Source organism: Oncorhynchus gorbuscha, linkage group LG01 (assembly GCF_021184085.1).
Source record: "Oncorhynchus gorbuscha isolate QuinsamMale2020 ecotype Even-year linkage group LG01, OgorEven_v1.0, whole genome shotgun sequence".
In the NCBI taxonomy this organism is placed as follows: domain Eukaryota; kingdom Metazoa; phylum Chordata; class Actinopteri; order Salmoniformes; family Salmonidae; genus Oncorhynchus; species Oncorhynchus gorbuscha.
In genome coordinates, this window is record NC_060173.1 from 23,488,864 (window position 1) to 23,511,601 (window position 22,738).

The 22,738-nt window shown below is 42.6% G+C and overlaps 2 protein-coding genes across 3 annotated transcripts; both read left to right on the plus strand.

The window, feature by feature from the left end:
• The first annotated feature begins 698 nt into the window (after window positions 1–698).
• On the plus strand, window positions 699–17,373 carry LOC124034971 (cryptochrome-1-like). 2 transcript variants are annotated; one of them, XM_046348372.1, is made up of 10 exons: window positions 699–1,444; window positions 4,342–4,391; window positions 12,575–12,683; window positions 13,096–13,238; window positions 13,876–14,149; window positions 14,349–14,801; window positions 14,913–15,064; window positions 15,394–15,596; window positions 15,928–16,023; window positions 16,306–17,373. In XM_046348372.1, exons 1-10 carry the CDS (start codon window positions 1,382–1,384, stop codon window positions 16,389–16,391), a joined length of 1,629 nt encoding a protein of 542 aa, XP_046204328.1. In that variant the 5' UTR covers window positions 699–1,381; the 3' UTR covers window positions 16,392–17,373. The 2 variants fall into 2 exon arrangements, with proteins under 2 accessions (XP_046204328.1, XP_046204321.1); XM_046348365.1 differs by lacking the exon at window positions 4,342–4,391.
• Window positions 17,374–18,609: 1,236 nt separating this feature from the next.
• On the plus strand, window positions 18,610–22,475 carry LOC124040937 (dihydrofolate reductase-like). The gene is made up of 5 exons (XM_046358096.1): window positions 18,610–18,710; window positions 20,276–20,280; window positions 21,434–21,462; window positions 21,784–21,899; window positions 22,079–22,475. Exons 1-5 carry the CDS (start codon window positions 18,610–18,612, stop codon window positions 22,167–22,169), a joined length of 342 nt encoding a protein of 113 aa, XP_046214052.1. The 3' UTR covers window positions 22,170–22,475.
• The last annotated feature ends 263 nt before the right edge of the window (window positions 22,476–22,738 follow it).

The window sequence follows — 22,738 nt, forward strand, 5'->3', positions numbered from 1 at the left end:
ATCACGGTCACCATCACCCACAATATGATGTTCCCCTTACCGCATGCTTCAGGACAATGTAATTAAAGTGTAGGCCATAATACAATAGGGTTTGGTTATTAGATTCATCTCAAAGATGGTGTTTACCTTGCAGAGGTTTTTGATTTAAATTTGATCACATCTGAAATTCTGCATTGGTAGAGCTAATATCTAGGCTAGAATAGGTGTTATTTGGTTGAAATCAATTTTGAAATGATAGCATTTTAACGTAAATACATATAGGTACATACATAGTCTCACGACAACACGTAATAAAGAGTAGACTATATGCGATGCATCACATGCGTAGGCTTGTGATTGTGATAGGCTGCCCACTAGGCCTACCAACACATTGTGTCATATTTGTTTGCCTTGCCTTAGTATAGTACACGTGCTTATCCGGGTCCTGCGCAACTAGTCATGACGCGGGCAGACAGCAAACACTTTTGCCAACAACCTACAAAATAAACTCAATATTCAAACTATGGTGTTTAAAGTAGACTGTAAATAACTGATTTAACATAAAACATTGCGTTGCTAGGATAGTAACTAAAAATTATGCCTTTGTGGAAAAAACACAAAATAGCCAGAAGTAAGCCAATGTAAACACACCACAGAAACCTGAGCGAGCGAGCCTTACATAACTGGTGACATTGACCAATCAGATTCGTCCATCTCCATCCTCGTACCTCTGTGGGTGGAGATGTTGGCAAAATATATTATTATTTTTGTGGTTGACAATGCCGTCTGAAAACGAAGAATATTACAATTGCTTATTGGAATACATTCGAATGATATTGGAACACAAATTTCTAATCAAAACGTTCTAGCAAGATATTGCTATCGGCCTATTTTAATTCACTCGCTACGACTCAACGCAATAATTCCTTTTTTTCCAACTGCTATAGGAAATCAAGCAAGATAGCAGGTCGAACATCATTTAAGTGTTATTTTTACTTTCGTGTTGAAAATAGTTATCAAATATTAACAATGCCTTACATTTAATGCTCTCTATACAAAGTTGATGCGATCGAGACCTCAGAGGCCACCAAATCAATGCGGCAACAGCGAACTCATCACAATGGACAAGTTGATGGAACAAGATTAGATAACTTTATTAGCTCTACATTATAAAACCAGCAAGGCGACAGAACCGAAACACATTTTGGGTAGGCGAGGGATATTGTTTTAATTCGTGAGTGTTTTGTGGTCAACGCTGCGGTATCAAAGAAGACTCGTGTACATAACAAGAAGGGACAGCAAGTGAAATGGTCGGCAACACGATCCACTGGTTCAGGAAGGGCCTGCGGCTCCACGACAACCCCTCGCTGAAGGAGTCTATCCGGGGAGCTGACACGCTTCGATGTGTTTACATCCTAGACCCCTGGTTTGCAGGGTCCTCCAACGTGGGCATCAGCAGGTGGAGGCAAGGACGTTTTCTTTGTTTTGCCACCTCACATTGTGTTGCACTCACACCAAACACAGATGTAGGTCGCACATCTTGCATTCAGAAATATTTAGTTATGAATGACATGAATGTGTTTGGTGTGCCACCTAGGCAGTAAAGTAGGGCATCCCTAGAAGCACCACACGGAATAGGATATTGTTATGCAGTGCATGCAAACAGTTATAGTACATTTTAAAAGTAGGGCCTAGTGGTTATGAATGACATCAGTGTGTGTGCCCCTAGGCAAGAAAGAAGGGCATCCCTAAAAGCACCACACTTATGTACACAATTATAGTACATTGACTGCAAATGGCTAAAAAATACTGAGAAAATTATTAGCCTACAGTAAATTGAGTTAAACAACTATGTGCAAAAATGGAACCGATGGCATTCCAGGGGACCAATGACTGTTGCAATAACTGCTTGACCTTGAATTCCCTTCCATTTAGCCCAGATACTATGTTGCTTTAGTTTGGACACTTATGACAACTTTAATTTCAAGCATAAAGAGAAGGGGAGAATAGCATACTCGGTTTAAAGAAGCGAAAGGGAGAATGACATGTAGAAAACATACCCTGTATGTGGGAAACTCCATTTCTAGGACCATAACAATGGTGAGCGTTGTGATGTGTTCTTCATTGAAACGTGTTCAGGAGAGTACATTTCTGCAGGTTTGAGAACATGTGTAGCAGTAACAATGATGTAAGTTACCCTGGAAGGCAGGGCTTAGTAGGGGAAAGGGGGCACTGTGTCATTAGGGTGGTTATGGCACTCTGCTCTCCTCGCAGCTCTGACCTATGCAGCTCTGACCTACAGTACCAGTCAAAAGTTTGGACACACCTACTCATTCAAGTGTTATTCTTTATTTTTACTATTTTCTACATTGTAGAATAATAGTGAAGATATCAAAATAATGAAATAACACATGGAATCATGTAGTAACCAAAAAAAGTGTCAAATAAAAATAGACTTTATATTTGAGATTCTTCAAAGTAGCCACCCTTTGCCTTGACGACAGCTTTGCACACTCTTGGCATTCTCTCAACCAGCTTCACCTGCAATGCTTTTCCAACAGTCTTGAAGGAGTTCCCACATATGCTGAGCACTTGTTGGCTGCTTTTCCTTCACTCTGCGGTCCAACTCATCCCAAACCATCTCACTTGGGTTGAGGTCAGGTGCTTGTGGAGGCCAGGTCATCTGATGCAGCACTCTATCTCTCTCCTTCTTGGTCAAATAGCACTTACACAGCCTGAAGGTGTGTTGGGTCATTGTCCTGTTGAAAAGCAAATGATAGGCCAACTAAGCGCAAACCAGATGGGATGGCATATCGCTACAGAATACTGTGGTAGCCATGCTGGTTAAGTGTGCCTTGAATTCTAAATAAATCAAAGACCATGTCATCAGTAAAGTACCATCACACCGCCTCTGTGCTTCACGGTGGGAAATACACATGCAGAGATCATCCGTTCACCTGCTCTCATCAGACTAAAGGACAGATTTCCACCGATCTAATGTCCAATGCAAGTGTTTGTTGGCCCAAGCAAGTCTCTTCTTCTTGGTGTCCTTTAGTAGTGGTTTCTTTGCAGCAATTTGACCATGAAGGCCTGATTCACGCAGTCTCCTCAGTTGATGTTGAGATGTGTCTGTTACTTGATCTCTGAAGCATTTATCTGGGCTGCATTTTCTAAGGTTGGTGACTCTAATGAACTTATCCTCTGCAGCAGAGGTAACTCTGGATCTTCAATTCCTGTGGCGTTCCTCATGAGAGCCTGTTTCATTAAAGAGCTTGATGGTTTTTGCGACTGCACTTGAAGAAACTTGACATTTTCCACGCTGACTGACTTTCATGTCTCAAAGTAATGATGTACTGTTGTTTCTCTTTGCTTATTTGAGCTGTTCTTGCCATAATATGGACTTGGTCTTTTACCAAATAGGGCTATCTTCTGTATATCACCCCTACCTTGTAACAACACAACTGATTGGCTCAAACGCATTAAGGAGGAAAGAAATTCCACAAATTAACTTTTAACAAGGCACACCTGTTTATTGCATTACAGGTAGTGGACTACCTCATGAAGCTGGTTGAGAGAATACCAAGAGTGTGCAAAGCTGTCATCAAGGAAAAGGGTGGCTACGTTGAAGAATCTCAAATATAAAAACTTTTTTGATTTGTTTAACACTTGTGGTTAATACATAATTCCATATGTGTTATTTCATAGTTTTGATGTCTTCACTATTATTCTACAATGTAGAAAATAGTAAACAATTAAGAAAAACCCTTGAATGAGTGGGTGTGTCCAAAACTTTGACTGCTACTGTATATAGTGTATATTTAAGCAATAAGGCCCAAGGGGTGTGCTATATGGCCAATATACCACAGCTAAGGGCTATTCTTACGCACAACGCCACGCGGAGTGCCTGGAAACACCCCTTAGCTGTGGCATATTGGCCAAGTATAAACTGATTACCAACTTAATTAGAGCAGTAAAAAGATATGTTTTGTCATACCCGTGGTATACGTTTCGATATACCATGTCTGTCAGCCAATCGTTATTAAGCGCTTGAACCACCCAGTTTATAAATAGGCCTAGTCAATGTAAAGTTCCGTGTGTGTGTGTGTGTGTAATCTGCTCCAGGTCAATGGAACAACTGAAGCTTAGACAGGAGTTAGCCTAGCCAGCCCTTTAGAGGCTTCGTCTGGAGAGCGTTTGTTTGACCTGCAGTCGGAGTGCGCTGTCCAGAGGACATAAACCGTTACCATTAGACAATTGTAACAACGCCAGAAATATTCATTCAAATGTATGCACATTTTAGTCATAGACATTGTTTCTGTTACTATATATTTTTCTGAATGGTTTGCTTCATCTGATCATCAGGGCCGCCTCCAGAATGAATCACTTGGACGGGATTTGATTTCCATAAGGGGGTACGTGTTTTTTCATGGGACCTCCTATGTGTGCATGCGCTACACAGTAAAACATGTTTAAAATAGAATCGCTGGACCTCGAGCTAATGACCAGTTATTCTGACTGAAACATTCTAACAATGTAATTAATACATTTCATATATGGTATTGCAAAAATAATAATTTGGTTGTGTTTATGAATAACTTGGGTAATATTAGAAAAATATTTTCTTCAAATAATAATACAAAAGCATGAATCAGTTTCTGTAACTGTAAGATGCATGTTAAAACACATTCCAGTGTTCAATCAAAAATATGTGGAGTGTCTTTTTTACAACTATGAAACAGAAAGGATATGTGACGGAACGCGGAATGAGCTTCTTTTTATAATGACAAAAAAAGAATAATACCCCAACCTCCAAGATGCACGGTCAGCAAGATGCGTGGTTAAATGATGAAAACAACATCAGTAGCCTAAACATCATTAGAAGTACCAAGAGTGCTAGATAAATAGTGAAAATAAATCTACGCACAGTACACCATAATGACAAAGCAAAAACAGGTTTCTACAAGTTTTACTAATTTATAAAAAAATTAACGCAAATATCACAAGTATTCAGACCCTTTACTCAGTACATTGTTGATGTACCTTGGCAGTGATTACACCCTCGAGTCTTCATGGTATGACGTTACAAGCTTGGCAGACCTGTAGTTGGGAGTTTCTCCAATTCTTCTCTGCAGATCCTCTCAAGCTCTGTCAGGTTGGATGGAGAGCGATGCTGCACAGCTTTTTTCAGGTTTCTTCAGAACTGTCCGGTCGGATTTAAGTCTGGGCTCTGGCTCGGCCACTCAATGACATTCAAAGACATGTCCCGAAGCCACTCCTGCGTTGTCTTGGCTGTGTGCTTAAGGTCGTTGTCCTGTTGCAAGGTGAACCTTCGCCCCTGCCTGAGATCCTGAGCGCTCTGGAGCAGGTTTCATCAAGGATCTCTCTGTACTTTGCTCTGTTCATCTTTGCCTTTATCCTGACTAGTCTCCCAGTCCCTGCTGCTGAAAAACATCCCCAGAGCATGATGCTGCCACCACCATGCTTCACCGTAGGGATTGTGGCAGGTTTCCTCCAGACGTGACGCTTGGCATTCAGGCCAAAGAGTTCAATCTTGGTTTCATCAAACCAGAGAATCTTGTTTCTCATGGTCTGAGAGTCTTTAGGTGCCTTTTGGCAAACTCCAAGCGGGCTGTCATGTGCTTTTTACAGATGAGTGACTTTTGTCTGGCAACTCTACCATAAAGGCCTGATTGGTAGAGTGTTGCAGAGATGGTTGTCCTTTGGGAAGGTTCTCCCTTCTCCACAGAGGAACTCTGGAGCTCTGTCAGAGTGACCATCGGGTACTTGGTCACCTCCCTGACCAAGGCCCTTCTCCCCCAATTGCTCAGTTTGGACAGGTGGCCAGCTATAGGATGAGTCTTGGTTGTTCCAAACGTCTTCAATTTAAGAATAATGGAGACAACTGTGTTCTTGGGGACCTTCAAAGCTGCAGACATTTTTTGGTACCCTTCCCCAGATATGTGCCTCGACACAATCATGTCTCTTGAGTTCTCCGGACAATTCCTTCGACCTCATGGCTTGGTTTTTGCTCTGACAGTCATTGTCATCTGTGGGACATTTTTATATAGACAGGTGTGTACCTTTCCAAATCATGTCCAATCAATTGAATTTACCACAGGTGGAACCCAATCAAGTTGTAGAAACATCTCAAGGATGATCAATGGAAACAGGATGCACATGAGCTCAATTTTGAGTCTCATAGCAAAGGGTCTGAATACTTATGTAAATGTTGTGTTTGATGCAAGAAACCACTTTACAAAACAAAATGCATTATTATTCCCATACCATTATTACAGAGAATGACACATTATGCTACTGCCTATTGGCTACTTAGCAACAAAAAAATATATTTTATTTATTTTACCTTTAACCAGGCAAGTCAGTTAAGAACAAATTCTTATTTTCAATGACGGCCTAGGAACAGTGGGTTAACTGCCTGTTCAGGGGCAGAACGACAGATTTGAACATTGTCAGCTAGGGGGTTTGAACTTGCAACCTTCCAGTTACTAGTCCAACACTCTAACCACTAGGCTACCCTGCCACCCCAAATACAACATTGGCCCTTTAAGACAAAAAAATCTATTTTATCCGACACACTTTTCAAAGATGTCTAGAAATGTCCACATTTTGTGCTCTTGTAGAAAGCAACCACTCCCACATTGCTGACTACACATTATCTATACCTGGGCTAATAACTCATTATTAACTAGTAAAGTAGTAGTCATCGTCCCTGCTCGAGCGTCTACTCATTCTGGGTGACTCGAAACAACGTCATCATCAACCTGGCTTTTTTTATTTGACCTAAATGTGCACCGACAGAAAGAGATCCATCAACCTCAGATAAATCATCAGAGCGAACGAAACAACGCCCCTCTGTCGCCGTAGGTGTAGACCATGTATCTGATGCTGTCTGGACAAAAAGAGTATGGCATGTCATACGTTTTTCTGTCCAGACAGCATCAGATGCATGGGATACATATAGTAAAATCAAATTGTATTGGTTGCATACACATATTTAGCAGATGTTATTTGCAGGTGTGGCGAAATGCTTGTAGTAAGACCAAGCGGCACTGTTTCGCTCGCTAGTTTCAGCAGAGGAAGAGGCGAAGCTCCAAAATCTATCCTGAATTAGCCCAATGTGTTTCTATGGTCATAATATGCAGACCTAAGCTTGTCACCTGTATTCCCGCCGTTGGGACAATGACTCACATTGTTAAGCAGAGACATGAGCGTCTCGTCATAGAACTCTGGTTTCAGCCAATTGTGAATTAGAATGGTAAGTTGGCAGGTGCACTGTTCGGATGCTGGCTTCCCCTAAAGTAAATTTATGTTTTGCCAAAATTATATAATTACTCCAGTCTAAATAAAATCAGTCAAAATACTTTACCATGAAGCTTGGCTTAGCCACAGAGGATCATTAGCTTCTTACATTTTTTTGTTGCTGTGGATTGTTTCAAATCACAAGTGCTTATGCCTATTTGGGAAGCCAACAATTTGGGCAGAGCGTGTGGCAATAGGCCTAACTGATTATTGAGTTGAGGCTGTCAGTGAAAAGCATCTCAAATGTGTAAAGATAATGACTTGAGTATAATTTAAAAGGTTGAGACAAGAATGGGATGTGTGTGTGTCAAAGATATGGGCGTCTTTCTCCAGAATGCATGCACTCAGCTCTCCAGAATGCATGCACTCAGCTCTCCAGAATGCATTGACTCAGCTCTACAGAATGCATGTACTCAGCTCTCCAGAATGCATGTACTCAGCTCTCCAGAATGCATGCACTCAGCTCTCCAGAATGCATGCACTGAGCTCTCCAGAACGCATGCACTCAGCACTCCAGAATGCATGCACTCAGCTCTCCAGAATGGATGCACTCAGCTCTCCAGAATGCATGCGCTCAGCTCTCCAGAATGCATGCGCTCAGCTCTCCAGATTGCATGCGCTCAGCTCTCCAGAATGCATGTCCTCAGCTCTCCAGAATGCATGTCCTCAGCTCTCCAGAATGCATGCGCTCAGCTCTCCAGAATGCATGCGCTCAGCTCTCCAGAATGCATGTACTCAGCTCTCCAGAATGCATGCACTCAGCTCTCCAGAATGCATGCACTCAGCTCTCCAGATTGCATGCACTCAGTTCTCCAGATTGCATGCACTCAGCTCTCCAGATTGCATGCACTCAGCTCTCCAGATTGCATGCACTCAGCTCTCCAGATTGCATGCACTCAGCTCTCCAGAATGCATGCACTCAGCTCTCCAGATTGCATGCTCTCAGCTCTCCAGATTGCATGCACTCAGCTCTCCAGAATGCATGTACTCAGCTCTCCAGAATGTATGTACTCAGCTCTCCAGATTACATGTACTCAGCTCTCCAGATTGCATGCACTCCGCTCTCCAGATTGCATGCACTCAGCTCTCCAGATTCATGTACTCAGCTCTCCAGATTGCATGTACTCAGCTCTCCAGATAGCATGTACTCAGCTCTCCAGATTGCATGTACTCAGCTCTCCAGATTGCATGCACTCAGCTCTCCAGATTGCATGCACTCAGCTCTCCAGATTGCATGTACTCAGCTCTCCAGATTCATGTACTCAGCTCTCCAGATTGCATGTACTCAGCTCTCCAGATTGCATGCACTCAGCTCTCCAGATTCATGCACTCAGCTCTCCAGATTCATGTACTCAGCTCTCCAGATTCATGTACTCAGCTCTCCAGATTGCATGCACTCAGCTCTCCAGAATGCATGCACTGAGCTCTCCAGAACGCATGCACTCAGCTCTCCAGAATACATGCACTCAGCTCTCCAGAATGCATGCACTCAGCTCTCCAGAATGCATGCACTCAGCTCTCCAGAATGCATGCACTCAGCTCTCCAGATTGCATGCACTTAGCTCTCCAGATTGCATGCACTCAGCTCTCCAGATTGCATGCACTCAGCTCTCCAGAATGCATGCACTAAGCTCTCCAAAATGCATGCACTCAGCTCTCCAGATTGCATGCACTCAGCTCTCCAGAATGCATGCACTCAGCTCTCCAGATTGCATGCTCTCAGCTCTCCAGATTGCATACATTCTGGAGAGCTCCAGATTCTGGAGAGCTGAGTGCATGCATTCTGGAGAGCTGAGTGCATGCATTCTGGAGAGCTGAGTGCATGCAATCTGGAGAGCTGAGTACATGTAATCTGGAGAGCTGAGTACATGTAATCTGGAGAGCTGAGTACATGTAATCTGGAGAGCTGAGTACATACATTCTGGAGAGCTGAGTACATACATTCTGGAGAGCTGAGTACATGCATTCTGGAGAGCTGAGTGCATGCACTCAGCTCTCCAGATTACATGTACTCAGCTCTCCAGATTGCATGCACTCCGCTCTCCAGATTGCATGCACTCAGCTCTCCAGATTCATGTACTCAGCTCTCCAGATTGCATGTACTCAGCTCTCCAGATAGCATGTACTCAGCTCTCCAGATTGCATGTACTCAGCTCTCCAGATTGCATGCACTCAGCTCTCCAGATTGCATGCACTCAGCTCTCCAGATTGCATGCACTCAGCTCTCCAGATTGCATGCACTCAGCTCTCCAGATTCATGTACTCAGCTCTCCAGATTGCATGTACTCAGCTCTCCAGATTGCATGCACTCAGCTCTCCAGATTCATGTACTCAGCTCTCCAGATTGCATGTACTCAGCTCTCCAGATTGCATGTACTCAACTCTCCAGATTGCATGTACTCAGCTCTCCAGATTGCATGCACTCAGCTCTCCAGAATGTGCTCCTATGTTTCCTGCCAATTCTTGCACATTCATTGTTTCATTGTGTGTGAATTGTTTGCCCTTTGATTGTTTATTATTTTTAATCAATTCCCCATTAGACCTAGTAACCATTAGGCCTAGAAAATGTACAGTAAATTCCTGTCATTTGGTACATTAATTTCTGTATTAGTCACTTATCGTTCTCATTCTGGGAGTGGAGTTCACAACCTGCTACACTTGTGTCAAACAAGTTTTGGTTTATGTCATATTTATGTCACCATTTAGGAGTTTTGTAAAATAAAATCATATTTTGTTTGTAATGCTCCGTGTGAACATTGAGCATCTATGTGGTTTCTCTGTCCTGGTAAGGTTGAGGGAACAGCTTGCCAACCTTCTGAGTTGATACAATGTTGCACTTCACTAATGATATGTCAAGTCAGATAAAAAGGGAGGCAGACAGGCGGAGTAGTGATTCATGCGATTGAAAGAACCTGAATTTCCATCAGGATATTTAAAATATATATATATATATTTTAATGTATTTGTCGGCTTTAGGCCTATGTATTTTACTTAGTTGACAATGGAAGTTATAGGCCTACTGCTGCATTGGCCTATAGGCTATCTCTGACTTCCATGTGCTCATTTCTTTAGCCGCCCATGGATCACGGTGTACCAATGTGTCCATATGGCAAAGGCTGGTGATCTTGCATTTTTATGATTAACCATGTGACAATTATTTTGAGAAACTAAAACGTTATTAAAATGAAACTGTTTACCACGAAAATGCGCATATAACAAATGATCATAACTGCCACTTAGATTGGTAGGATAAATTGTAAGCTTCCTCAAACTTGAAACTCACGAGTTGCCTATGGTCTTTATTAGAACACCCATTGCACACAGGAGGTCCCGTGGAAAAAACAGGCCTGCCTATAGAAATCAAATGCGTGTCCATCTGGTGCGTTCTGGCACCGGCTCTGCAAATAAATAATATACAAATATTTGATTTTGACTGGCAAGGAGGTAGGGCAGGCCAGGTCCACTAAGGCCCGTCCATAACGCTGACCCTGAGCCCCATAGCATCTATTTTAAATTCAGTTTCCAACCTTTCAATATTGTGTTATGTTCGCTTTGTGGTCACCTTGCATTATCCCACTGTTCAAGTGTATGCATGAAGATGATATTTCATGTAGGGCCACTAGTTGTCATAGGCTACACTACTCTTTCAGATATCACATTTTAAAACCTCCCTGCAGTGCTGCTGCTAACCACCCAACATGTTTCATAAGAGTTCCAAGTAGAGTACAGCTGGTGACAAGCCCCAGACAGCATTTACTGAAGTGTGAATTGAAAAACACAACAGGAGGACACCATTCTCAGTTGAGGGTATAGGCCGGGTGATGGGATGCCACCCTAGGGGAAGTTAGTCACCTAACACAGAACAGGATGTCAGTCGCACTCTCTTAACTTGGTTGATATCCATGTTGTCATATCAAACAGTAGGCAAATGTATTGGCTGCATAACACAATGACGACACTAATATATGCCATTTAGCAGACACTTTTAACCAAAGCAACTTAGTCATGCGTGCATCCATTTTATGAACAGGTTGTCCTGGGAATCAAACCCACTATCTTTGCATTGCAAGTGCCATGCTCTACCAACTAAGCTATAGAGGACCACTGTGTTGTTATCAACACTGCCTATGTAGCAGAATGGGGAAGGTCGAGCCGAGGACTGTTGTAGAGGGTCAGTCCAGAAGTCCTGCCCCAGGGGCCCAGGCTTATACCAAAGTATGCTAGTTTACCTCGGCGGAGAAATACTGTTAGCCAGAGATGTTCTTTAAATGTTGATACAAGACTTTGTGTTCGCTTACTCGGGAATGTATACTCCCATTCTTATGAGGCCTTGTTGCACTAGCTGTGATTTTCCTGTTGAGGGAGGCAAGCAGCTGTCATTTTGTTGAACTACTTTGCTGTGAGCTGAAGTGTACTACAAGGCTGGGATGTTAGTGACCTTATTGTTAAGGTAATGGAATGTAAGTTCCATTCGGTCATGATTGTCCACTGGATGTTTCCACTTGGTTTTTTAAATGGTATGCCAATTAGGCCAGTTTTATACCAGCAGACAGAAGAGTAGGCCTATGTATGTAGGTCAACTGCGAGGGTATGAATCATTTTGGTGGTGGAATGTTTTCTTTCATTCTTAGCCTAGCCTATATTGTCATCTGTTTGTTTGAGTGTTTATGAGAGAAACTGATTGAGGGAATATTCATCTAACATCTTCTAGCCTAACTGATTGACTTGTTGTTCAGGGGGGCATTGTTCGAAAGGCTAAATCATTCTGAATAATATGACGAACTGAGAGAACTAACCCTCCCCCCCCGCCCCTTTAAGATTTAGATGCACTATTGTAAAGTGACTGTTCCACTGGATGTCATAAGGTGAATGCACCAATTTGTAAGTCGCTCTGGATAAGAGCGTCTGCTAAATGACTTAAATGTAAATGTAAAAGTAGCATCGCATGTTTGTACTTCCTCTCCACCAGCCCTCTGATCTTTCCGGTTCAAGCTATTATCATTTTGAAGAAGCCAAGGCCTTTGACATGAAGACCTATGATACAACATGCCTCACATGATGGATCATATGAAACATGGATCATTTTTTCAGTCACTAATGTAGCTTTTGGATCATCATTCAACTGAAATACCATGACCTGTTGTTTTCCTGAGGAGAAATACCCAATGCACTTCAGTACCCATTAATTTACTGTATTTAACTAAATCAATGCCTAAAACTATTTACTCTCTGATATACAATCACTTGATTGATCATCCCCTCTGTTTGATTCCAGGTTCTTACTACAATGTCTAGAGGACCTAGACGCCAGCCTCCGCAAGCTCAACTCCCGTCTGTTTGTCATCCGGGGCCAGCCTACTGATGTCTTCCCTAGGCTGTTCCAGGTATAGTCAACAGTCATACTTACTTTACTGTAGTAAACCCATTACACTACTGTACCATACATACACTTACGGTACTGTTCATGTATCCTATAACTCATCGAAATACATTAGGCTATGTCACATAGAAATACAGTATGCCCCATAGAAGCACTGTCACAGTAACTATACCGTAAATCCACTTTATCAGATATGCTGATACAGTGAGTGGGAGGGTCCACAACTCAATATTAGGAAGGTGATTATTGATATTTTGTATATTCAGTGTATATGTGAAAGTATTTGTTTTCCATTGGAATCAATGTTATTTTCTATGAAGGCCTTTCTGTGACATCCACTATCTCTATTTACAACGGTAAAGGTCCCCTATTTATCATGTTGAGTGACCTTGTTCCCCTCTCTCTCTGCTTCCCAGGAATGGCAGACCAGCCAGCTGTCTTATGAGTACGACTCTGAGCCCTTCGGCAAGGAACGTGACGCCGCCATCCAGAAGCTGGCCAGCGAGGCCGGTGTGGAAGTTACTGTCAAAGTCTCCCACACTCTCTATGACCTGGACAAGTGAGTGACACACACACAGTCTTGTACAGCTAATCTTGTGGAGACACACAATTCAGTCCCATTCAAAATTATATTTTCCAGAACCCCTAACCCTAACCCTGTACTCTTACCTTAACCCAAAAACCTAACCCTAAACATAACTCTAGCTCCTAACCCTAACCCTGTACTCTTACCTTAACCCAAAAACCTAACCCTAAACATAACTCTAGCTCCTAACCCTAACCCTGTACTCTTACCTTAACCCAAAAACCTAACCCTAAACATAACTCTAGCTCCTAACCCTAAACATAACTCTAGCTCCTAACCCTAAAACTAACCATTGACGTAATTCTAATCCTAACCTTAACCCTAAACCCCCTAGAAATAGCATTTGACCTCGTGGGGACTAACAAAATGTCCCCAGTTGGTCAAGTTTTTGTTCATTGACTATTCTTCTGGTCCCCACAAGAATAGTTAAACACGCGTACACACACGCACACGCACACACACAGTAGATATTGTGAAAATACAACCCAAGTGATCAAGTTGTGCAAATACGCAAACATGATGTATTAGAAACATATTCATGAACAATACCATGATGCTAGTGTTACGTGATGCACTAAATACCTCCATGTCTGTCCATGTGTCTCTTTAGGATCATCGAGCTAAACGGAGGCCAGTCCCCTCTCACCTACAAGCGTTTCCAGGCACTCATCAGTCACATGGATGCCGTGGAATCACCCGCTGAGATCATCACTGCTGAGGTCATGAGGAAGTGTGCCACGCCCATCAGTGATGACCATGACGACAAGTTTGCCGTGCCCTCCCTGGAGGAGCTTGGCTTTGAGACCGAAGGCCTGGCTACAGCAGTATGGCCAGGGGGAGAGACGGAGGCCCTCACTCGCCTGGAGAGGCACCTGGAGAGAAAGGTGAGGAGTAGTCCCTTCTTTATATCCCAGCACTACTGAGCCAGTGTGGTGGACACACAGTACTAGGGTTGGGGTCAATTCCATTTCAATTCAGTCAATTCAACCCCCCTCCAAAAAAAACGACCTTGTTGACTTTATTTTCTGAACTCCTTGTCAGTGTGTTGCACTGTGACCCAAACAGTAACCTTCTGTGTTCCAGGCATGGGTGGCCAACTTTGAGCGTCCCAGGATGAACGCCACCTCCCTGCTGGCCAGCCCCACAGGCCTCAGCCCCTACCTCCGCTTCGGCTGCCTCTCCTGTCGCCTCTTTTACTTCAAACTCACTGACCTCTACAGGAAGGTGAAGAAAAACAGCTCACCGCCCCTCTCGCTCTATGGCCAGCTGTTGTGGCGCGAGTTCTTCTACACCACAGCCACCAACAACCCCCGCTTCGACAAAATGGAGGGCAATCCGGTGTGTGTGCAGATCCCCTGGGACCGCAACCCAGAAGCGCTGGCCAAGTGGGCCGAGGGGAGGACAGGGTTCCCCTGGATTGACGCCATCATGACCCAGCTGAGACTGGAGGGCTGGATCCACCACCTGGCCAGACATGCTGTTGCCTGCTTTCTCACTAGAGGAGACCTGTGGATCAGCTGGGAGGAGGGCATGAAGGTAGATACTGGGGGAAGGGGATGTTAGAGGGAGCGGGGAGACGAAGTGACAAGTAGGTAGAAAATGTATGACTGTGATATCTGACCGTGTGTGTGTTTATTTACCTGTCAGGTATTTGAGGAGCTGCTCCTGGATGCAGACTGGAGTGTGAACGCAGGCAGCTGGATGTGGCTCTCGTGCAGCTCCTTCTTCCAGCAGTTTTTCCACTGCTACTGCCCTGTGGGCTTCGGCAGGAGGACGGACCCAAACGGAGACTACATACGGTGAGAAGACCCTCCCTACACCCAGTTGTCCAGCCCTCCACTATATTTAGCCAGTGTGGTACACAAGTTGTTTTCCTTTTGAAGTACTCTCATAGTAATAGACCTCAGTGCTTTATTTCACCATGCTTGTGACATGTAGGACATGCAGAATACCATGACAAACTGCTAGACCACGATGTCACCTCAAAACACTTCATAGAGTCTTGGTTAAATGTCCATGTTGTACCCACTAGAAATGTACATTTGTTTCTCGATTGTTCATTGCAGAAGAAGTGTCACCGTGGTTCTTTTTTTTTAAACAATGTAATTTCTCTGTTTGGTTCTTCCAGGCGCTATCTGCCCATACTGAAGGCCTTCCCAGCCAAGTACATCTTCGACCCCTGGAACGCGCCCGAGAGCGTGCAGAAGGCAGCCAAGTGCGTGATCGGCATGCATTACCCCAAGCCCATGGTGCACCACACCGAGGCTAGCCGCCTCAACATCCAGAGGATGACGCAGATCTACCAACAGCTCTCCTGCTACCGCGGTCTGGGTGAGCACCGAGCACAACCTGCTGAAACTACAGCTAATAGCCTGAAAATCCGCTTAGAATCAGCCATTTTCTGGTACTTACTCAAATGATTTCAATGATAAGCTATTCAGCTATTCAAAGTGTCTCAGAATAGGCATACTGATCTAGGATCAGTTTTGCCTTTTTAAATCATCATGGGGAGGGCGGACCTGATCGTAGATCAGTATGCCTGTTCTGAGATTTCTTTGCCGATACAGTGACTTTGTTGTCTTTTATATTATCATTATCAATTGTTATCTATGGGGGTGTGGTAGACTGACTGCACAACTCTTCTTTTGTCCCCACTTCACAGGGCTGCTCGCGACAGTGCCTGCTAATCCTAACAATGGTGGAAATGGTGTGGGGACCTCCCCTGAAGAAATCCAGCATGAGGCAGTCGCTCAAGCAGGTAAAGACCCTCTCCATCCTCCTCGGTTCCTTGGCTGTCCTTACCCCAGCAAAACCTGAATTTTCCAAAGAGTAGGGTTAAAGGACAAATTAACTTATTTTTTTTACCAAATTGAACTTGTCCTTTAACCTGCATGTTATCTGCCCATCTCATCTACATCAAGATTGAACTGTGAATTCATCCATCTCAGATATGTGGGTCGTGGGTGGAAGTTAGAAGAGTCAAAGCAGACACCCATAACCAATTTAATAGGGAACAATATCATGTGTTTTTTTTATTCAGGCAGAGGACATGCTGCCGTGAAGCGTAGCAGTGAGGACCTCACACCGGGGGGTAGCAACAAGGCCCAGAGGCAGACCAGCAACTAGTCCCTGATGTGGAAGGGTAGAGGAAAGGGGGTACCAGCTACCCTGTTGATCTCCAGTAGGCTTCACCAGCACTTGAAGCACTGCATCCTCCTCCCCTGACTCTTCAACTCTACAGGAGCACATCTACCTCAGTGGTGTGAGCAGCAGTAGGAAGAGATGGAGCAGAGGAGAGGAAAGGCTGCTAACATCCCACATTGAACTATGGGGAACATCAGATTACATGATCCCCAAAGAACTGATCGCAGCATCGCGGTCTGTGACATTCAACCTCTATGGAGAATCGCAAACGCACAGTCGCACTGTTCCCAGTGTTACTAGATAGAGGTGATGGTGTCAGGACAGAAGCTCTTTCACGAGATGACTCCCAATAGTCTTTAACATGCACACCACCAAACTGTCTTTTTTGTGGTGCTGGGAATACAAGCCTGAGTTCCATTTATCATAAAAGATGATATACACACGTTTGTCCTCTTTCCCCAAAATGTCTATGGGAAAAATATGTGGTCCCTTTGGGGATATATGTATGTATAGAACATGGAGGCACACGTTATATTTGCTGAAAGAACACTGGGTGGTGACTGTTTGATCCTGAGGGCATGTTATGTGCAGTCCTAGGCATGGAGAATGGCATCAGCCTCAAGCTGAGGATGACTGATGACCCAACTTGGAATCGTCAGGTCAAATGGTCAGGAAACACTTATTATTCTATGGGGTATAATGCTGTCAGAAGTTCAGAAATATGAGTTTCCAATAAGCATTTTTAAGGCAGCATAACCTCTGTAAAAACCTTTTTAAGGGAATGATGTAAACGTTTCTGTATAAGCGGTGTGAGTAATTCAACTCAAAATGTACAGTAAAAATGATATATTGCATGTTTTTTTTGTTTTATTCTTTTTTTCTGGTGAAGTTGTAAACCAATTGTTATTTTTGTATAGAGACTGACTGTTCTGTATAGTGCTGTAATAAAAGGTGCAAAGTGTAACACTGGCTCAAAGTCATATTTATTGTAGGCTAATGGTTTGTTTTATGTCATGGGTATGCAAATATTGTTTGTTGTAAAGCTCAATGAGGAATGCAAAGTGAAAATGATGCAAAGTAAAATGAATCAAAACTAAAAGATTCCAATTGCTGCAATGTATCTATGCTGTAATCAGTGGTAAACATGGACAGCCACTTTGGTCACGTTGCATCCAGAAAAAGCCGTTGCTCTGCAAGGGCCGCGGCTTTTGTGGAGCGATGGGTAACGATGCTTCGTGGATGACTGTTGTCGATGTGTGCAGAGGGTCCCTGGTTCGCGCCCGGGTATGGGGAAGGTCTAAAGTTATACTGTTACATTAGCATGGGCAGCGCCACTGAGGGCTTCCACCATAAAAATTAAGTAAACTGGGTGGGACTTCCAACTTCATTGTCTGATCCCTCCTGGTGGACCTGTCGCGTCCAACTGGGTCATCAGGAGGGATCAGACAATCGTGAAGATATCAAATACAATGGAGGGAATGGAATGCCATTCCATTTGCTCCATTATAATCTGTTCTCCCATCAGCAGCATCCATTGATGTCCACAGTTGTTTTTGTCATACCCGGAAGAACAAATCAGTGATTTTTGTCATTATGCAATTAAATGATCCTCTTAAACTTGCCTGCATATCAGTGTATTATATAAACACTTGTAATCTTACAGACTGGTCTCATAGACTAGACGTAAAATAGTAAACTCAAATCTGGAGCATTCAAATTATTATGGTATGTTAAGTTTAGTATGGTTACATAACAGGTTACAGGCAAAAACAGGCAATAACTAAAACATGGATGGTTAGTGTGGTTGGTTAGGCATATAAGCATATGTCCAGCAACCAAATTAAGTAAAGGTTGTGTGTTCGAATCTCATGGAGAACTTTTGTATTTGAGCTAATTAGCAACTTTGCAACTACTTACTCCTTTTTAGTTACTTTGCAACTACTTAGCATGTTAGCTAACCCTTACCTTAATCCCAACCTTAAAACCCTTCCCCGAACCCTAGCCATTTGTACTTAATGCAATTCGTAACATATATCTCGTAACATATCATACGAAATGGTTGATGGATATCCACAAATTCATACATACTATACGAAATGTAACATATACTATAGTTCTCAGATTTACTTACTGAATAATACGAAATGCTCTGAGACCACGTTGCAACTGTCTGTAAACCATATCTTCAATTGCATCGGCGATGTGTGGGGACAAAGTACAGAGGAAACCTCTGGGGCTCATCGCCGCTGCGTGCAACAACATGGGAATAGGACAAAATGGACAGTTGCCATGGCATTTACCGTGAGAAAACTCATTATTCATTTTCCCTTGTGTATTTTGTATTATGCGATGTTATATAATGTAACGGTTTAAAACCCAGCATTACAAATTACACAATTGCGTGATTGTTTGCATTATTCAATGATAACAATGTGATAATTTATTATTCATAGAAAATAGGCTCCTTGAAACTCATTAACATGTATACTTGGATCATTAATTGATGCGCATTCTACATTTGTGTCCTAAATGCATAATTAGCTTACGCATTTAATGTTGGCCAGTTGTGATTGAAGTCGGATTCCATTATGCTTATTAAGATACTGTACACTTAGTAACTTGATAACACTTAATAGCACTGTAGCAATGGATCTAGTTTTTGAATAAATGGGACACTTTTGCATTTCAGTCGTCTTGTAACTTCTTTCGACATCTATCCAACATATTAGCCCAAAACATTATGTATTTTCTGAAATACTCAAGATGTTTCTTAGTCACATAAACAAATGTTGATATCATATTCACATGAGACATGACACAACCATTTCTGTACTCTGAGTCAACCATATTGTTATGCAGGTGAATGAGGACCCAAAAGCGACTTAGCGAAAACAGAGTCTTTATTCCAGTAACTGGCAAAAGTATACTCCTGGACAATATAAGAAGAAAACAAAACATGAAAAAACTAAAATCCACTCGTAGTGACGAGGACCGACTGGAGACTCGACCATTGACTGCAGGTTGCCTCGGGAAGGCACCGACCGTAGCAGACTTAGACACCTGCTCACACGCAGCATCTGAAGGAGACAAGACACGACAGGGCGAGACAATGACACAGCACAGCGAACATCATATAAGGATCCGACAAGGACAGAAGCGGAAAACAAGGGGAGAAATAGGGACTCTAATCAGACGACAAAATAGGGGACAGGTGTGAAAAGACTAAATGAGTGAGTTAGGAGAATGAGGAACAGCTGGGAGCAGGAACGGAACGATAGAGAGAGGAGAGAGAGGGAGGGGGAGAGAGAGGGATAGAAAAAGGGAACGAACCTAATAAGACCAGCAGGGGGAAACGAACAGAAGGGAAAGCATAATGACAAGACAATATAAGACAAAACATGACACATATTTTCAGTTCACATTTGGTAGACTGGGACAGCAGGTTAGATGAACTGGGGCACCATAATTATAGTCCTAATTGTACCTCAATTACAATTAAGTAAAATGTTGTGTAATTAGAAAACATCTGAGGATTTCAGAAATGTATCATGTGTTTGGCTAATATCTTGGATAGACGTCTGAAGAGGTGACAGACAGATGACTGAAATGCAAAAAGTGTCCCACTTTTTCTGAATTCACTCAAATAACACTACAAGAACATTTACAGGATATAGTACTATAAGAGGTAGAGCCCTTTCTAACCTAAGTACAGGGGGTCGCTAATGTATCTCTTTCCTCCATTGGAAAATACTTTAAGACTGTCCCACTTTAGCTAGATATGGTTGGTAACGCGGGACAAAAAAAAGGCTGAATTACAAAATGTAAACATTATATTGGAAACTTTTTTATGTGTTTTGATGCACCAGTACATGTAGGCCTTGAACATTTACATCACAATTTTATGATGTGCTTTATGGGGTGAGCTTCCTGTTTGAAGCTTGCTCTGCCCTGCTCTATATGTCACACCAAGGAAGTGGTCTGATTTTGATCATGTCATTTCTCTGCAAGGTTTTAGTCAAAATTATTTAGATTTTCTATTGTCAGACCAGTAAATGAACACGTCAGGATTAAGCTGTCCCAGTTTATATGATGTCCCACTCTTTCCGAATTCACCCCACATGTATTTCAATATGAATAAAACATTTCAAGTTGTGTTTCACTGCTTTGAGTCCTTAGACAGGAGCGTTGCGAAAGGATATTGGTCCAATGGTAATGAATGTATAAAATATTGCTTTCACAGGACAGAATTCAAATAATTTTTGGACACTACCACAAATGTCTCCCAACCAGGTAATTTTGATTGATTTCCAATATGAATCCATGGCTTTTAGGTTACAGTGTGCCAGCTGTATGATGAAATAGTAGAGCACAGGGAAATGCAGACAATGAACCTGGGTTGAAATGTAGCAAGCCAGTGACTTGCACTTTTTATGTTAACAAGAATCCCAGTGGAAAAAGGGGACCGGCCAGGCAGAGATAAGTTAAGCCTTTCCGTTCACCTTCCCACTCCTGGGCCAGACTACACTCAATCATATGACCCACTGAAGAGATGAGTCTTCAGTAAAGACTTAAATCAGTTTGCCTCTGACATTAGAAACCGTTCCATAAAAATAGCTCTATTAGAGAAACTCCAGCTGTTTGCTTAGAAATTCAAATGATCACACTAGGCCTACTACCAATCACACATACAATCCACAACCTAACAAAATGTTTTTAAACTTCAATGAGTCTGGTATTCAAAGTTGGCCATGTAAATAATTTCAGTCGATCATTTAGCCTAATGAAAACAGAGTCAAAGATAGTCAATATAGATTTGGAAAATGATCAGGATTAAGCTGTCCCAGTTTATATGATGTCCCACTCTTTCCGAATTCACCCCACATGTATTTCAATATGAATAAAACATTTTCAAGTTGTGTTTCACTGCTTTGAGTCCTTAGACAGAGCATGCCCACTTCCTCTGTCAAGATTTCGACAGTGGTGTCGGCCTGGCCTTGCTGCAACCCCTCTGTGACCTGATGGAGACTATCTGGGTGGCCCACAGGTCTTTCAGGTAACTGTTGTATCTCATTGTGGATGGTGGGAAGTTTGTGGTACAGTATGATCTGGGCCCTTATTCATAAAACCTCTCAGAGTAGGAATTCTGATCTAGGATAAGTGTATAGTTTTAGATCATAATGAATAAGATTACATGGATGGGGGGGACCTGATCTTAGATCAGCACTACTCTGAGATGCATTATTATAATGGGCCCAGGACTTTAAATCCAATATATGGGTTAGGAATTTTAAGTGGATCAAAATGGATTAAGTTGTTCATTATACTAGGACAGTCCATCCACTAAATTAGGTCATTACCTTTCCCTTGTAATCAGAACGCCCTGATGCATCCCTGGTGTGACCTTGTCTACCTCACTGACATCATGGCTGACTTCCACTGTGATGTCTTCTTCCCGCAGTTTGACCAAAGCATTTTTAGAAAACAAGAGAGGTGAGGAAGCATATTTAATTCTCTGCTCTCTTGGCTCTAAGCAGTGCAGCACTTTGGACTGTGGATATATTCTCTGTTCAGACTGACCAGATCCACTCCACACACACGTCAGGCCAAGTGTTAGAAAGCATCATCAATCTGTCTAAATTGTCCCTTTGTTTCCCTTAACCTCAAACTAGGTTTCCTGGAGTACCAAATGACATTCAAGAGGAGAATGGGGTTACATTTCAATTTGAACTTTTCAAGAGGGAGATCTGTGGAGCTGAATAAATACAAACGTTCTGACTATTCTTTGTCAGACCTTCAGTGCCTTTTTTAACTGGCATTGTGGATTGAGATGTTAAGTTGATGTCGGTTTCTACCCATGTATATCCCGTTTGATTTTTATCATGTTTATTCAGATCTACTCGTGAAACTAACATAAAATGTAGTGAAGAACTGTATGAATGCACTAAACAATGTTTACTACACCACATACAATAAGAAGGGTATCCTACCGGAACCTTGTGTTCTGTTGTCCAGTGCAATTCTAATAAAAAATCATTATCCATTTGTATATTACAAATGCCCCACTCACTCTGCCTCTCATCTCATGTGTCTGTGACTGCATCAGCACAGTTCCATAACACTCATGAATCAAATTAGTCAACATGTCCATCCCAGTCTTTTCAGATTTGTTACTGTTAGTCATGTCATGTCATGTGTGGTCAAATATAGACAGATTTTCATGTTTGCCCCAGACGATTGAGCCATATAGTGGCCTTCCTTGTCTGATGCATAATCAATCCCGTTATTTTCTCTCCTCATCAGTAATATTCTGCAAGGTCCAAACCAATGGC

Bases quoted from the DNA above. Each gene is read 5' to 3' on its own strand.
- LOC124034971 (XM_046348365.1), top strand. From the start codon at position 1,287: ATGGTCGGCAACACGATCCACTGGTTCAGGAAGGGCCTGCGGCTCCAC. The intron at 13,239-13,875 runs GTGAGTGACACA...GTGTCTCTTTAG, and splicing joins ACTCTCTATGACCTGGACAA to GATCATCGAGCTAAACGGAG. The intron at 16,024-16,305 runs GTAAAGACCCTC...TTTTTTATTCAG, and splicing joins TGAGGCAGTCGCTCAAGCAG to GCAGAGGACATGCTGCCGTG.
- LOC124040937 (XM_046358096.1), top strand. From the start codon at position 18,610: ATGTGTGGGGACAAAGTACAGAGGAAACCTCTGGGGCTCATCGCCGCT. The intron at 21,463-21,783 runs GTAACTGTTGTA...CCTTGTAATCAG, and splicing joins GTGGCCCACAGGTCTTTCAG to AACGCCCTGATGCATCCCTG. The intron at 21,900-22,078 runs GTGAGGAAGCAT...ACCTCAAACTAG, and splicing joins ATTTTTAGAAAACAAGAGAG to GTTTCCTGGAGTACCAAATG.